The 17,847-nt window shown below is 49.7% G+C and overlaps 1 protein-coding gene across 2 annotated transcripts in view; it reads left to right on the top strand.

Moving 5' to 3' along the window:
• Window positions 1–17,847, top strand: part of vps50 (VPS50 subunit of EARP/GARPII complex) — a 174,763-nt gene that overhangs the window by 16,608 nt on the left and 140,308 nt on the right. For both annotated transcript variants that reach the window (XM_083645564.1, XM_083645563.1), the window contains exons 3-4: window positions 6,506–6,628; window positions 7,757–7,828. In XM_083645564.1, the coding sequence (XP_083501690.1) occupies window positions 6,506–6,628; window positions 7,757–7,828 (195 nt within the window). The remainder of the gene's footprint in view (window positions 1–6,505; window positions 6,629–7,756; window positions 7,829–17,847) is intronic.

Raw genomic sequence — 17,847 nt, 5'->3', positions numbered from 1 at the left:
GAAACGCTCCTGCCATCAGGCTGCAGGTACAGGTCTCTGACCTGGAAATGCTCCTCCCATCAAGCCGCAGGTACAGGTCTCTGACCTGGAACCGCTCCTCCCATCAGGCTGCAGGTACATGTCTCTGACCTGGAAACACTCCTCCCATCAAGCCGCAGGTACAGGTCTCTGACCTGGAAACACTCCTCCCATCAGGCTGCAGGTACATGTCTCTGACCTGGAAACGCTCCTCCCATCAGGCTGCAGGTACAGGTCTCTGACCTTGAAAAACACTCCTCCCATCAGGCTGCAGGTACAGGTCTCTGACCTGGAAACACTCCTCCCATCAGGCTGCAGGTACAGGTCTCTGACCTGGAAACGCTCCTCCCATCAGGCCGCAGGTACAGGTCTCTGACCTGGAAACGCTCCTCCCATCAGGCCGCAGGTACAGGTCTCTGACCTGGAAACGCTCCTCCCATCAGGCTGCAGGTACAGGTCTCTGACCTGGAAACACTCCTCCCATCAGGCTGCAGGTACAGGTCTCTGACCTGGAAACACTCCTCCCATCAGGCTGCAGGTACAGGTCTCTGACCTGGAAACGCTCCTCCCATCAGGCTGCAGGTACAGGTCTCTGACCTGGAAACGCTCCTCCCATCAGGCTGCAGGTACAGGTCTCTGACCTGGAAACGCTCCTGCCATCAGGCTGCAGGTACAGGTCTCTGACCTGGAAACGCTCCTGCCATCAGGCTGCAGGTACAGGTCTCTGACCTGGAAATGCTCCTCCCATCAAGCCGCAGGTACAGGTCTCTGACCTGGAACCGCTCCTCCCATCAGGCCGCAGGTACAGGTCTCTGACCTGGAAACACTCCTCCCATCAAGCCGCAGGTACAGGTCTCTGACCTGGAAACACTCCTCCCATCAGGCTGCAGGTACATGTCTCTGACCTGGAAACGCTCCTCCCATCAGGCTGCAGGTACAGGTCTCTGACCTGGAAACACTCCTCCCATCAAGCCGCAGGTACAGGTCTCTGACCTGGAAACACTCCTCCCATCAGGCTGCAGGTACATGTCTCTGACCTGGAAACGCTCCTCCCATCAGGCTGCAGGTACAGGTCTCTGACCTTGAAAAACACTCCTCCCATCAGGCTGCAGGTACAGGTCTCTGACCTGGAAACACTCCTCCCATCAGGCTGCAGGTACAGGTCTCTGACCTGGAAACGCTCCTCCCATCAGGCCGCAGGTACAGGTCTCTGACCTGGAAACGCTCCTCCCATCAGGCCGCAGGTACAGGTCTCTGACCTGGAAACGCTCCTCCCATCAGGCTGCAGGTACAGGTCTCTGACCTGGAAACGCTCCTCCCATCAGGCTGCAGGTACAGGTCTCTGACCTGGAAACACTCCTCCCATCAGGCTGCAGGTACAGGTCTCTGACCTGGAAACACTCCTCCCATCAGGCCGCAGGTACAGGTCTCTGACCTGGAAACACTCCTCCCATCAGGCTGCAGGTACAGGTCTCTGACCTGGAAACACTCCTCCCATCAGGCTGCAGGTACAGGTCTCTGACCTGGAAACACTCCTCCCATCAGGCTGCAGGTACAGGTCTCTGACCTGGAAACGCTCCTCCCATCAGGCTGCAGGTACAGGTCTCTGACCATGGAAACGCTCCTCCCATCAGGCTGCAGGTACAGGTCTCTGACCTGGAAACGCTCCTGCCATCAGGCTGCAGGTACAGGTCTCTGACCTGGAAACGCTCCTGCCATCAGGCCGCAGGTACAGGTCTCTGACCTGGAAACGCTCCTCCCATCAAGCCGCAGGTACAGGTCTCTGACCTGGAAACGCTCCTCCCATCAGGCCGCAGGTACATGTCTCTGACCTGGAAACACTCCTCCCATCAGGCCGCAGGTACAGGTCTCTGACCTGGAAACACTCCTCCCATCAGGCTGCAGGTACAGGTCTCTGACCTGGAAACACTCCTCCCATCAGGCCGCAGGTACAGGTCTCTGACCTGGAAACACTCCTCCCATCAGGCTGCAGGTACAGGTCTCTGACCTGGAAACACTCCTCCCATCAGGCCGCAGGTACAGGTCTCTGACCTGGAAACACTCCTCCCATCAGGCCGCAGGTACAGGTCTCTGACCTGGAAACACTCCTCCCATCAGGCCGCAGGTACAGGTCTCTGACCTGGAAACACTCCTCCCATCAGGCTGCAGGTACAGGTCTCTGACCTGGAAACGCTCCTCCCATCAGGCTGCAGGTACAGGTCTCTGACCTGGAAACGCTCCTCCCATCAGGCTGCAGGTACAGGTCTCTGACCTGGAAACGCTCCTCCCATCAGGCTGCAGGTACAGGTCTCTGACCTGGAAACGCTCCTCCCATCAGGCTGCAGGTACAGGTCTCTGACCTGGAAACGCTCCTCCCATCAGGCTGCAGGTACAGGTCTCTGACCTGGAAACGCTCCTCCCATCAGGCTGCAGGTACAGGTCTCTGACCTGGAAACGCTCCTCCCATCAGGCCGCAGGTACAGGTCTCTGACCTGGAAACACTCCTCCCATCAGGCCGCAGGTACAGGTCTCTGACCTGGAAACACTCCTCCCATCAGGCCGCAGGTACAGGTCTCTGACCTGGAAACGCTCCTCCCATCAGGCTGCAGGTACAGGTCTCTGACCTGGAAACGCTCCTCCCATCAGGCCGCAGGTACATGTCTCTGACCTGGAAACACTCCTCCCATCAGGCTGCAGGTACAGGTCTCTGACCTGGAAACGCTCCTCCCATCAGGCTGCAGGTACAGGTCTCTGACCTGGAAACGCTCCTCCCATCAGGCTGCAGGTACAGGTCTCTGACCTGGAAACGCTCCTCCCATCAGGCTGCAGGTACAGGTCTCTGACCTGGAAACACTCCTCCCATCAGGCCGCAGGTACAGGTCTCTGACCTGGAAACACTCCTCCCATCAGGCTGCAGGTACAGGTCTCTGACCTGGAAACACTCCTCCCATCAGGCTGCAGGTACAGGTCTCTGACCTGGAAACACTCCTCCCATCAGGCTGCAGGTACAGGTCTCTGACCTGGAAACACTCCTCCCATCAGGCTGCAGGTACAGGTCTCTGACCTGGAAACGCTCCTCCCATCAGGCTGCAGGTACAGGTCTCTGACCTGGAAACGCTCCTCCCATCAGGCTGCAGGTACAGGTCTCTGACCTGGAAACGCTCCTCCCATCAGGCTGCAGGTACAGGTCTCTGACCTGGAAACGCTCCTCCCATCAGGCTGCAGGTACAGGTCTCTGACCTGGAAACGCTCCTCCCATCAGGCTGCAGGTACAGGTCTCTGACCTGGAAACGCTCCTCCCATCAGGCCGCAGGTACAGGTCTCTGACCTGGAAACACTCCTCCCATCAGGCCGCAGGTACAGGTCTCTGACCTGGAAACGCTCCTCCCATCAGGCCGCAGGTACAGGTCTCTGACCTGGAAACACTCCTCCCATCAGGCTGCAGGTACAGGTCTCTGACCTGGAAACGCTCCTCCCATCAGGCTGCAGGTACAGGTCTCTGACCTGGAAACACTCCTCCCATCAGGCTGCAGGTACAGGTCTCTGACCTGGAAACGCTCCTCCCATCAGGCTGCAGGTACAGGTCTCTGACCTGGAAACACTCCTCCCATCAGGCTGCAGGTACAGGTCTCTGATCTGGAAACGCTCCTCCCATCAGGCTGCAGGTACAGGTCTCTGACCTGGAAACACTCCTCCCATCAGGCTGCAGGTACAGGTCTCTGACCTGGAAACGCTCCTCCCATCAGGCTGCAGGTACAGGTCTCTGACCTGGAAACACTCCTCCCATCAGGCTGCAGGTACAGGTCTCTGACCTGGAAACGCTCCTCCCATCAGGCTGCAGGTACAGGTCTCTGACCTGGAAACACTCCTCCCATCAGGCTGCAGGTACAGGTCTCTGACCTGGAAACGCTCCTCCCATCAGGCTGCAGGTACAGGTCTCTGACCTGGAAACACTCCTCCCATCAGGCTGCAGGTACAGGTCTCTGACCTGGAAACACTCCTCCCATCAGGCTGCAGGTACAGGTCCCAGGTCAAAAAGAGCTTTGTTCCATCTGCTATTGAGGCACTGACTGAACACAACACAATAAACACTAAACAGACGCTGAATGTGTGCAGGTTATATGTATGTATGTATCTATGTATTCATTCCCTTAAGGGACAATAAAGCATTGTATTGTATTGCAGTGTATTCTATTCTATCATAACTGGCAACGTGTTGGGAGGCTGAACCCATCTCTCTCTGTCTCTGTCATCATTGATGTTTTATTCCCCCCAGAAGGGAAGCCCTCTTGTCTCATTGGGAAGCGAGCGCCATTATAGAGGAAGTGTGTGTGTTAAACATATAGCAGACATGGCAAAAAATACATAAAAATCAGCGTCACCACCCTGGTCAAATCGTCTTCCTAATGTTTTCATCCTATTAATAATTATCGAGATAGTAGTAGTGCTTATAGAGATAATTTTGTAGCATGACATTTTCACAGGCCTTTCATGGGCACAGGTGTTTTTCTGATATTTCCACTGTGATTCATTGCTCAGCCTTCCCCTCTGTATACTATAGTGCCACGTCAGTGATATTGACTTGTGCCTGTATCTCTGCTCATTAAGGCAGGCGAGGGGATTTCCGGGGAGGCGGGTTTAAAACTCTTCATCTCGGACTCACGGCACCAGTAAGCCTCAGCGGGTGGATGCACAGCGTGTGAATCAATACGGCTCTGATGTTTCCCAGAGATGTGCCGGACGCCTTTCCCCATTGTTTTTTTTCCTTCTTTTCTTTTGGCTAATTCATTCACTCTCTCCTTTGCTCCCCAGGCTGCCTGCTTCCTCCCTCACGGCCCTCACAGCCGTCCAACAAAACACGCCGCTAAAGCCTCTTGTGTTTTCTCTTCCACTGTTTCCCACTGCACAGCTCGCCTCTGTCTCTCACCTCTCCCCTCCCCTCCCTCTGCCTCTCACCTCTCTCCTGCCTCTCCCCTCCCTCTGCCTCTCCCCCTCCCTCTGCCTCTCACCTCTCCTCTGCCTCTCACCTCTCACCTCTCCCCCTGCCTCTCACCTTGCCCCCGCCTCTGCCTCTCACCTCTCCCTCTGCCTCTCACCTTGCCCCCGCCTCTGCCTCTCACCTCTCCCCTCCCTCTGCCTCTCACCTCTGCCTCTGCCTCTCACCTCTGCCTCTGCCTCTCACCTCTGCCTCTGCCTCTCACCTCGCCCCCCACCTCTGCCTCTCACCTCTCCCCTCCCTCTGCCTCTCACCTCGCCCCCCGCCTCTGCCTCTCACCTCTCCCCTCCCTCTGCCTCTCACCTCTGCCTCTGCCTCTCACCTCGCCCCCCACCTCTGCCTCTCACCTCTCCCCTCCCTCTGCCTCTCACCTCGCCCCCCCCTCTGCCTCTCACCTCTCCCCTCCCTCTGCCTCTCACCTCGCCCCCCCACCTCTGCCTCTCACCTCTCCCCTCCCTCTGCCTCTCACCTCGCCCCCCGCCTCTGCCTCTCACCTCTCCCCTCCCTCTGCCTCTCACCTCCCCCCTCCCTCTGCCTTTCACCTCTCCCCTCCCTCTGCCTCTCACCTCCCCCCCCGCTCTCTGCCTTATTCTTAGTCTATCCTCTCTCCGCACCCTTGCCCCTCTCCTTCAACTCCTAGTTCCACCTCTCCTCCCCTTATTCCTATCTTCTCCTTTTTACTCTTTAGTCCTCTTTTGTTCCCTGCTACTATCATCCTCTCTCTCTCTCTCTCTCTCTCTCTCTCTAATTCAAATGAACTTTATTGGCATGACAAGTTAGAAACCCATGTTGCCAAACGGTACAGAAAAATAAGTGATTATACAACAATATGCAAATAAGAAATCCAGATTCATTGTAAATAATAGCCATAGTGAGTAATCGTGGTACAAACAAGGAAATTGTCTTTGTGCAGTATGCAGCGCAGTGATCACAGCAACAACAGAAGATGCAGCAAACAGAACAAATCTAAAATCTTAAATGACAAAGTGCAAAGTAAAAGTCTCTTAAATAACCATCATAATAAAAACACAAAATAGCAATAACATTCCGGTAGATATAATACCATGGGGAGCTGTCTCTCAAACATTTACAGAGCTTGTTTCTCTGACAGTATGACAATAATTAATGTTTTGCATCTCTCTCTCTCTCTCTCTCTCTGTCTCTCTCTCTCTCTCTCTCTCTCTCTCTCTCTCTCTCTCTCTCTCTCTCTCTCTCTCGTTATTTTGATGTACTTTTTTTCGTAATGTTTCCATTCAAGGTTTTTGTTTGTTGTTTTCGTTGTTAGGGAAATGATGTAATTCTGTGTTTTGGATGTTTTTCTATGCATCAAAGAGAGTGGAGCTTTCTGAAGTGCTTCGTTCAAGGGCTTTTTAAAATTCTCTCTCTCTCTCTCTCTCTCTCTCTCTCTCTCTCTCTCTCTCTCACTCTTTCTCTCTCTCTCCCCCTCTCTCTGTCTCTCTCTCCCTCTCTCTGTCTCTCTCCCTCTTTCAGGAGGAGATGCGGGAGCTAAGGGAGCAGCCCATCGACCCCCAGGCAGAGCAGGAGATCATCAACAGCATCGAGGAGCTCTACTACTCCAACGACTCCTTTGACATGGTGCAGCACGAGCTGGAGGTCAGACGCTCCGTACGAACGAACGAACGAACGAACGAATGAATAAATTAAGTTGAGTGAGTGGCGTGCATGTATGAAACCACTGAATGAGCACCACTCACCTGTGAAATGATTACAACAGACTCACTCCTAAGTGCACCCCCCCTCACCCCCCAGTAACCTAATAATTGCACCACGTTTGAGCGATTGCGATAACGGCAATATTGCATTTCTAATGTGAATAAATATGGTTGATGTGATTTGGACACGGTCTGACTCGCACAGTTAAAGCCCCCTCTCACCTGAGCGCCGGTCTTCCCACGCGTCTGCCGAGCCGCACACACACACACCACGGACTTCCGGATTGATGGATTGCATCCTCTCAACAGAAGAAGGGTGTGAAATCTCATTAGATTTAGCGTGCTATCGCTACGCCATCTGAAATGAGACTCTCAGTCAAGGGGAAAGTAATTACCTATCATCCACGGGGGCCTTGCATTCGTAATATCATCTTCTTCCCTGGCAGAGTTTGTTTGTTGTTTACTAGATAACGTCCTCCACCTCGTTGACTAATTTGACTTATGATGCGGCGAAGCGTGTTTATTGAGCTAATTCTCATATTATTTATTTATTTATTTATTTCCCCTGAATGACGGAAGAGCAGCAAGACCCATCGTCTGTCGCCGGCGAAAACAAGCTTAAGCTCTTTGGAATGGCTAGTGAGATATTTGTGAGAGTGAAGATGCGCAGGAGTGAAGATTAGCTGCCTAGAGACAAATGAAACCTCCTCGTGTAGGCTTTGAGCGACAGTTTTCAAGCAAAGGTTTCTACCATAATTCTGTTTTGATTGGTTTTCTCACAGCATACGTGGCTACAGAGAACTTGATTCTGTTGACGAGGTGTGAGGTCTTGGGAGTGTTAGGTGTGTGTACTGTAGAAGTAAGATGAGCTCACAGGCTCTGTTTGTGGATGTTTGTAGACCAGCCTCAGATGCGGTCATGTTTGCAGGAGCATATTATATTGTTTCAGAATAGATTATGATAAGTTTGTGTGTCCTGTGTCCGTGTGTCCGTGCGTGTGTGTATGTATGTGTGTGTGTGTGTGTGTGTGTGTGTGCGTGCATGCATGTGTGCATGTGTGTGTTTACAGAAACTCCCACCCGAGCTGAACCTGCAGGAGTTGGAGGAGTACAGAGACAAGCTGAAGAGACAACAGGCAGCAGTAAGTTAGGTCTCTCTCTCTCTCTCTCTCTCTCTCTCTCTCTCTCCTCTCTCTCAATTCAATTCAACTGGCTTTATTGGCATGATGTAACACTGTACATATTGCCAAAGCAATGAAACATTTATGAGCAAACTTACTATATCAAAACATACCACAAGACAAAACAAACGATGTAATGATATAACAGCAACAGCAAGGAGACATGATACTACTGGTCAAAACAAATGATCTGTTGTCAGATATACAGTATAGTCTCAACGCCAGACCCATGAGAGTTCTTAACGCTGATACATTATGTTACTCCATGCTGCAGATCTCTCTCTGGGTCTGGGACACTTTCCCTCAGCCAGCTGGGGTCGGAAGTGAACCGTTCACTTGGCCAATGATTGGACAGTGGTGGATTCAGTCTTCACCAATCAGTAACGAATTTGAGATCAGTGACGGCATGGGCGACGCAGCCCATTTTTCGAACCGCTCTCTCATTGGTGCTACGACCTATCACTCATTAAATTTCACCCCCTAGATGCGCCCTCAAATCCCAGACGCACCCTCAAACCCCAGCAGTGGCTGTGAAGTGGCACAGACTCACTATGTAGTATGCGGAGCGCAGCGATTCAACGTAATATTTGAGTCTGGGGAGAGACTAGATATACCGTAACAACAGGTGACTGTCACTCACTGTCCCTCAGTTTATGGCAGGCAGCAACATAGACTGCTGCTAACTCGCAGCTCTTTGAGTCCTCTAGTAGGACTGGTCGTTTTTCTTCATCTAATAGGCCTTTTGTAATTACCGCAATTAATGTTTTGTTTTTAATGTGCTTCTCTAACATGTTTATACTTTGAACCAACCTGCTCAAGACCACTTGGGACTCACAAGGACTCATTCGGTTACGCATGCATGCATTATTTTGACATTTGAAGAAATGCAATGATTTACCTCCCTTTCAGCTGAAAAGTACGTTTGGGAGAGATTAAAGTGATAATCGCAAAGATTTTCATGTAAATAAATGTATGAGTCACTATCGCAGAGTGACTTAACACAATGGTGACTGAGCCTATGGCCCATTGATGGAAGCCTTTGCATGTTCAGTATTGCAGCATTGATGAACTGGGTGTCTGTGTGGAGACACCCCAGAGAGAGTAGGCGGAGCTAACTCAATAGACTCACTCTGCAGGTGACTGTAGGTTCCCGACAACTCTTGTGTGAAGCAGGATCACAAGCTACCGTAAATTCCGGACTATAAGCCGCGGCTTTTTTCCCGTTTTTTGGCCTTTTTTGCCCCCTGCGGCTTATATAACGGTGCGTCTTATCTATGGATTTTTTCCAAAAAAAAAAAAAAATCTCTCTTTTTTAGCACTCTTTCTAACTATAAATCCACTTCTGTTTTAATTTCCTCTCTTGCCCTCTTTTAACAACATAACATAACATAACATAACACAACACAGGTAAGCAGAAAGAAAAAGACGAAGCAATCACGCCATGAATGAGGAAATGACTCACCTGCTGGAGGCTGGAGATACACCGCTTGGGCTAAACTTTTACTCCGTGAAACACTATCGATTAAGTCCGACATCGCTCAGAGGTTTTGAGCAGCTTGAAAACAAGTTTGAAAACGTGCAGAAGTCCATCCACTCACTCACTAAAGAAAATAATGCAACCGTGAAGAGTTTCACTCGTGTCCAGCCATCTGGCCGAGTTAGAGCCGAAGTCCCGAACACAGTGAGAAAACCTCCCGAAGCTGCTGCTGCAGCGGGGTGCATATTGTCCGGCCAGCCGACCGAGAGGCATGCGAGCCGGGCACTATTAAACAGTTGGGGTGTGTGAGGTGGCTGGCTGTGGAGGTGGCGGTTTCTCCTCCTCCTCCTTTATCCCGCACACCGGGCGCCTCGGCCACGTCCAGACCCCGGCCTGCCACCGAGGGCCATCTTCATCTGCCTACTCCGCTGGCCCGACCGTCAACTCATCCTCCAGGCTGCGGGGAAGAAGCAGCTTTTTCGCTTTTTCGTCCGGCAGGACCTCTCCGCGTTGGTGCAACAGAAACGCGCAACATACAACAGCATCATCGAGTCAATGGATATCGCTTTGGCGTACTGTACCCAGCGAGACTCGTCATAACCAGACCGGACTATCTTTAGCACTCTTTCTAACTATAAATCCACTTCTGTTTTAATTTCCTCTCTTGCCCTCTTTTCACCACACCGCGGACACTGTGTGCCCAGCGGCGGAACAAGAGCTCAAAGTGAAACTGCCGAATATCTTTTGAGTTGGACTGGTCAATAGTACTGTGAGTAACTAAAATAAAAAAATAAAAAACGGAATTCTCTCTTCTTTAGCACTCTTTCTAACTATAAATCCACTTCTGTTTTAATTTCCTCTCTTGCCCTCTTTTCACCACACCGCGGACACTGTGTGCACTGTAAAAAAAACAAAAAATACCACAATGTGTGATTTTGTCTGGGGATTAGTGACCTGACTTTTGTTTTGTTGAAATGTTAATAAATGGGAGCTTCCCCAAACAGCCATCGATCCCGACAATCCCCTCTGTGCACGGTAATTAAACATCAAAACACCCGCGGCTTATAGACCGGTGCGGCTTATAGAAGAAAAAAATAGTCACCTTTGAAGGTGCGGCTTATAGACCGGTGCGTCTTATAGTCCGGAATTTACGGTACTTTTGTTTCGGGCTCTGCTAGCATTGCGGCTGGTTACTATGGCCGAACAAACGGACTAATGTCACATTATGCAACACCGTTTGGATGTCACGTGCAATTAGTGCTCATCGCCATAGGTGTCACCAAAGAGAACGAAACTGAAATCTTTGATATTATAACAACAACAAAAAATGTGAGGCTTTTCCAGGAGAATTACAACTGTGTGCATGGGTGTGCGTGCGTGTGTGTGCGTGCGTGCGTGATTACATTCTTTGAATGCTAGCAACAAGGCAACACTGTCACCATCACACAGGTGAGCCGCTGTGATTGGCTTGCTGCTTTGATCTGCTTCCGTATGGGGAGTTCTGAGGCTGGATTGTGGAATCCATGTTACATTATGCATCAGAAGTGAGATAGAGAGATATTGAAATATGTTAATAACAGAGGGCAGATTACAGGCGCCATTGAATGTTATTACCCGTGTTCTTTTTCTTATCACATTTCATTTGACAATAATGTGCTGAGAGAAAAACCCTCCACAGGACAATCTTAAAAGGAGTGATACTGCCTCACAGTGAGCTGTGGAATAATACCTTTTGTTTTATGGTGAAATGTGGATGGTTGTGTACGTGTATGAGTCCATCCTTGCCTCCTCCATCACTGTCTGGTATGCTCCAGTCCAGACTGCAGCGCATCATCCGCCGTGCTGAAAAGGTGGTCGGGTGCAGCCTGCCTTCGCTTCAGGACCTACACACTGACAGGATGCTAATTAGGGATGCACCGATCCACTTTTTTCACTTCCGATCCGATTCCCGATACCTGAATTTGGATATCTGCCGATACCGATATTATGCCGATACCAATATTTTTCTTGAATATACAGTATAGGCAAAGATTTGGCCAATTAAAGATTTTTTTTAAAATATACCTTGCAAAAAGCAGACAAAATTAAGAAAATATACAAGGCAAAGAAGGATACTATTATACATTATACCTACTATTATACCAGCGCGCCGCGCTGGAATTGCAAAAAAAAAATCCGATCCGATCCGATCCGTGAATTAGTGCCAATATCGGCACCCGATACCAATATTCGATCGGATTGGCCCCATCCCTAATGCTAATGCGGTCTTGGAAAATCGTCGCCGACCCCACCCACCCAGGTCATAAACTCTTCAACGCCCTCCCCCATGGCAGAAGACTGATGTCTGGCAGTACCAGAATCTCTCGACACCGGGGCAGCTTCTTCCCAAATGCCATCTGCCTTATCAATAAGAAAGCCCCCACAAATCAGGACTTTGTGACTCCCTCCCCCTGCTGATGCCCCCTGAGCACAACTGGCCCTGCAACGGGCATCGACATTATCCTACACCCACCCTCGCCCCCAATTATATGTCACGTTAAAGGACTTTTTACTTTGCACTTTATATTTTGAGATAGTTTGCTGTTTTTCTCCATCTTCTGCTGTTGATGTGATCGCTGTGCTGCGTGCATGCTTGCACTAAGTCAAATTCCTCGTTTGTATTCTAATTCCTCACTATGGCTTAAAATTCATTTTGAAACTTGAATCTTTGAATGTGACGTGTTTCACCAAACTAGTGATCTCCCAGTGCCACTGATGGAGAAAAAAATAAAAAGGCCATCTCAACAGGTGGGCAATCTGTGTGCGCACACACACACACACACACACACACACACACACACACACACACACACACTGTACACACTCACTTGGCTGCTCAAACACACGGCTGTCAGTATGTGAAATGGACCATAGCCCCTCTATGAGGAAGTGATAATAGCACTTTCATATGCTCACCGTGGGCCCTGTCCTGTGGTAGATTGGCTTCCCTGCTGTCAAAGGGTGTGAAGAATCCCCACACGCTTTATCTGTGCTGCCGTTTGACGCAGCTTCACAGAGACGTGTGCGCAGGTGCGTGTGTGTATAAGGTGTCAGCGAGAGAAACTAACTGAGGTTGTGAATGTGTGTAAGAGAGAGAGAAGAGAGAGAGATATATTGCGTTTGTGTGCATGTATCTCTGCTTTTCACTCTTCCTTCATTCCTGCTGCGACAGGTGTGTGTGTGAATTGGTCTAATGGCATAACCCGCATACTGCTGCCGCCCCCCCCCCCCCCTTCCCTCTTTTTCATAGCTTTGCTGTGGTGTGGGTGTAGCGTGTCGTGACTGCTCTGCCACAGTGGGCTCGCCTAATTGGCATCGCTGACACATGCCTGGCACAGGCTCATCTCACGGCTAATTGCCTTGTCTTGCTACGAGACCGTGGCCCATATGAAAGATGTCAGGGGGGCGCAGCTTTCTGTGTGTGTGTGTGTGTGTGTGTGTGTGTGTGTGTGTGGTACTGGGTGGGTGGTTTGGAGGTGTGTGCATTTTTAGTGCATGATGATTATGAGTATGGTTGTGTGTCAATGTGCATACACATGCATGTACAGTCAGAATGAGAATACACAATTAACATACACACACATGCTGTATACAGTATGCCACGCTTGTATTCATATGTTATTACAAGTCTGCTTCCAGGCTTGTCAAATAAACTTGTGTCTAGGGTTATCTCATCACCGTGACCATACCGACTACCAGGGGCGGACTGGGATCATAATTCAGGCCGGGCATTAGATACCAAGCAGGCCAGGCTGATACGGGCCGACGTGCGTGCCGGCGTCCGAAGGGCGGCGCCGAAAAATTTGGGGTGTTTGAAGCTCAATTTGGGGCGTTTGAAGCCCAATTTGGGCCGTTTGAAGCCAGATTTGGGCCGTTTGAAGCCTTATTTGGGTCGTTTAAAGCCAGATTTGGGCCGTTTGAAGCCCGATTTGGGCCGTTTGAAGCCCAATTTGGGTCGTTTAAAGCCAGATTTGGGCCGTTTGAAGCCCGATTTGGGCCGTTTGAAGCCCAATTTGGGTCAAGTCCAATTTTACAATGAGATGCACCCACTTTAAACCTGAATAAAGTAATAAAACCACTAGTAAACCAGTAGGCGGCGCCTGGCCTGCTGTTCAGTGAGTGGCCTGGCCTGGCCACCGGGCATTTGCCCGACGTGCCCGATTATGCAGTCCACCACTGCCGACTACTGTAACATGAACAGACAAAGATGACAAGCAGATTAGGCCGTTGACCATTGAATTCAGCTGAATTAGCGGACGCCTCGCGCAGGAAGATTGGCAACATCTGGTAGTCGCTACTCCTCCGGCTAGTCACTCAACCCGTCCCCACGTCTGAACAGCGCTGTCGTCATTTTCAGAGAGCCGTCCAGGCCTCACTCATTCAGGGGTGCCTCACTCATTCAGGGGTGCCTCACTCATTCAGGGGTGCCTCGCTCATTCAGGGGTGCCTCACTCATTCAGGGGTGCCTCACTCATTCAGGGGTGCCTCGCTCATTCAGGGGTGCCTCACCCATTCAGGGGTGCCTCGCTCATTCAGGGGTGCCTCACTCATTCAGGGGTGCCTCGCTCATTCAGGGGTGCCTCGCTCATTCAGGGGTGCCTCGCTCATTCAGGGGTGCCTCGCTCATTCAGGCGTGCCTCGCTCATTCAGGGGTGCCTCACTCATTCAGGGGTGCCTCACTCATTCAGGGGTGCCTCACTCATTCAGGGGTGCCTCGCTCATTCAGGGGTGCCTCACTCATTCAGGGGTGCCTCACTCATTCAGGGGTGCCTCGCTCATTCAGGGGTGCCTCGCTCATTCAGGCGTGCCTCGCTCATTCAGGGGTGCCTCACTCATTCAGGGGTGCCTCGCTCATTCAGGCGTGCCTCGCTCATTCAGGGGTGCCTCGCTCATTCAGGGGTGCCTCGCTCATTCAGGGGTGCCTCGCTCATTCAGGGGTGCCTCACTCATTCAGGGGTGCCTCGCTCATTCAGGGGTGCCTCGCTCATTCAGGGGCGCCTCACTCATTCAGGCGTGCCTCACTCATTCAGGGGTGCCTCGCCAAAGCAAGCAAGACTGAACATATTAGTCTCTGAACATCCAGGCTAGCTCCTGCTAGCTCCTGCTAGCCTGTCATTCTCCTCGTGAACGCTGTCCGCCTCACACCGGAAAGCACTTCCCTCCCGGAAGCAAGAGGGAAAAGGTCGCCCTGTGAAGCCTTCTTAAAGTCACATTTTCATAAATCCACCAGGCAATTCAACATCATTCAATGATCAGACAGCCAGAAATACATAGGTAAACATGATCATATTTGAGTTGAGGGGATACTGCTGCCTACTCTCACCTAACGATCCGTAACAATATTGAGGACCTTCATTGACTACAACAATTCCCTAATCCTTAACTCTAACCATAACCCTCTATTCCTAATCTGAACGCTACCCTAAACATAATTCTAATGTTAATCTTAACGCTTAATCCCCAATAGCCAGTCAAATATCCTCATTTTGGAGGATTTTCACAAGTGGTCCTCATACGTAATTATAGAGATACGCACGCACGCACGCACGCACACAGACAGACAGACAGGAGTTTGACAGCTGTGGAGCCATCATTAGGGAGGACCCACTAAAGGCCCAATTATACTCCATTTTCATCCGTAAATAAGGGCGTCCGTTTCAAACGGTGTAATCGTCACTGTCCACATACTTCCATGCGTCTTTCACGTTGGTATCATGTTAAGTAATACATCCACCAGTGGGCAGTAGAGAGTCAAATGCATGAGTGTGTGTGTGATTTTCCTCCGTTTCATGCGTATCCGTAAGCTTTCAGATGACGGACAGAAAACGGACGAAATGAACGCAGAGTACGGACAGAAGGCTCTGTCCGTCTCCGTCTCCGTCTTTAACGTTGAGTATAATTGGGCCTTAACAGTATCTCAACATTGGCATCACGGTTCCCATGCATTTGAAAGTGACTTTTCACCAGAATGTGTGGTGAACAAAGATGATGAATGCACCTTGCATGCTAAAGATGGCTAGTATCCTCCCTGCGGCGGTAATGATTCTTCTCCCTTCCCCGAGTTCCTGTGATGCTTATGCAACCTTTGACTAATAATACCGTCTCTCGCTGCTAAATTGCCCCCTGTGTTTAAATCAGGCAGAAACCAATTCTTACTGTGCAGGGGAGGTTTCAGGTATAGTGTGTCTCAGTATGAATGAAAGAGAGGGCGATCATTACATGAAAGTTCTCCAATTATTTACACACAAAAGCGCACCCATGCACGAGCACGCACGCACGCACGCACGCACGCGCACACACACACACACACACACACACACACACACACACACACACACACACACACAAGATGGCTTCATATTTAATATTGGTTGAATATCACCAGTGGATCATCTACTACTGCTATCTTGGTGCTTAGCGATGTTAACCAGGGAGACTTGCAGTGACTTGACCTTCACTATGACTTACAGTAGCTGCCTGGTACTTTCCACTGCTACCAACCAACCCTTAGCTGCTAGATAGCTGCTAATTGCGCTTTCCAATTAAGTCATTACATCACAGTACCAGCCAGAAGTAGCAAATGCCTCACATTCATTCTGGTTACATCATATATGCCGACAGTGTACAGTCCACTTAGTAATGAGCCCGTGTTAGATAAACTGTCTAAACATTGCATGACATTGTTACTGCTCTTTAAACACAGCCAGCAATAGTTTGTGTCTCTGCAGCTGTTGTGAGAAATCTGAAGAGTGTAGTGTCAGTGTGTGTAAAACTGCAAAATGTCCTGTGACTGTTACTTCTCCTGCTGCTTTCTGCTTTTCTCCTCTTTAATTCAGTATTCACCTTATGTTCAGACCTTACAGTGGGCCAAATTCTTCCGGGTCCTGTTAACACTTCCGGCGGTCGCGGCGCAAAATAAGAGAGTTGTTTTTGTAGCGGACAGTGCAGGGGATAAAATAAAGAACGTAGCCTACTACTTTGAGCCGGTACACAGCAAGCAAGCGAGTATCCACTGTTAGCCAGGTCAGATAACGTTATCGTCGACAATGACGAGCACTTTCTTGTAAAACATACCTGGACTCCAACAAAGAAAGCTTCAGATGGTTTTCTCTCCTCCGAGCGCTCGAGCCACTTACATGTACGTCAATAAGACCCGCAGACGTTAACGTAATTCCCTGGAATGTGAGACTTAACGAGCCAGTTACATGGCGTTGCATTCTTAGACATTGCCCTTTGCTTTTATTTGGTATGTTACATAGAATTGGCTAAATTATTAGTTAATTCAGAGTTAGATGATTTTGGAGCAGCCAGCCATTTTATTTTATTTTATTTTTAGCCGGAAGTTTTGACACGACCACACAACCGGGTCAAATGGGCGTGGCTACATAAGGTGAATAGGAGCCACGAAAACACAGAGGAGTTCCTGTGGATTGTTCTTCCTGCTTTGATCTGCTTCAGTATATATATATATATATGAGGAGTTCTGAGGCTGGGCTGTGAAATCCATGTTACATTATGCATTAAAAGCGAGATGGATGACAGATATTGAAGTATGATAATAACAGAGGGCAGTTTACAGGGGCCATTGAATGCTATTACCGCTGTTCTTTTTCTCATCACATTTCATTATAATAATAATGTGCCGAGAGAAAAACCCTCCACAGGACAATCTTAAAAGGAGTGATACTGCCTCACAGTGAGCTGTGGAATAATACCTTTTGTTTTATGGTGAAATCATATACGTACCGTATACGATCTCCTACTGCCACTGATGGAAAAACGACATCTCAACAGGTGGGCAATCTATGTGGGCAAACATGCATTCAGTATCTTCTCGTGATAGCTTTTAACAACATACAGCATCTACTAAATATGACATGCAATATGCTGGCTTTGGTTATCCAGCCTGGTTCTTTTTTGCTCTTAACTGGGAGTGTCAGTGCGACGTTGCACCCAGTCACTGCACAATTAGCCTGCATTTGTCCACCTGAGGCCTGGTAAACTCACAGCTGGGTTTTCATCCGACTCCATTTCAAGAGTTTAGTGTTCTGTGTTATAGTCCACGGATCACCAATAGGTGGCGCTATGGTTTTGGAGAAGTTTTTTGTTCATGGTCTGGGGACTGAATAATGGCTTGTGTATTTCAGCGTTGTTAGTGTCCACTCCAGGCTTCTTCTTTTTATTCTCTTTTCTCAATCCCTTTCACTTTGTTCACTCACTTTACCCATAGGATTGTCTTTTCTCCCTGGCCATCCTGTTCTTGCATTTGGAGGTGTATACACACACACACACACACACACACACACACACACACACACACACACACACAGAGCTGCGTTCACCATCTGTTCAGGTCTCTAGTTGGCTGCCATGCATACTTAACACATGTTGAAATGTCATCCCCGCCCGTACCCCAGATCACATCAGTTATTATGACCAACTCCTCACTGTGTGACTTGAATGT

This window comes from Poromitra crassiceps (genome assembly GCF_964638095.1).
Source record: "Poromitra crassiceps genome assembly, chromosome: 11".
Classification (NCBI taxonomy): Eukaryota; Metazoa; Chordata; class Actinopteri; order Beryciformes; family Melamphaidae; genus Poromitra; species Poromitra crassiceps.
The sequence above is the reverse complement of the archived record's forward strand: the minus strand, read 5'-3'. Positions and strand labels throughout refer to the sequence as shown.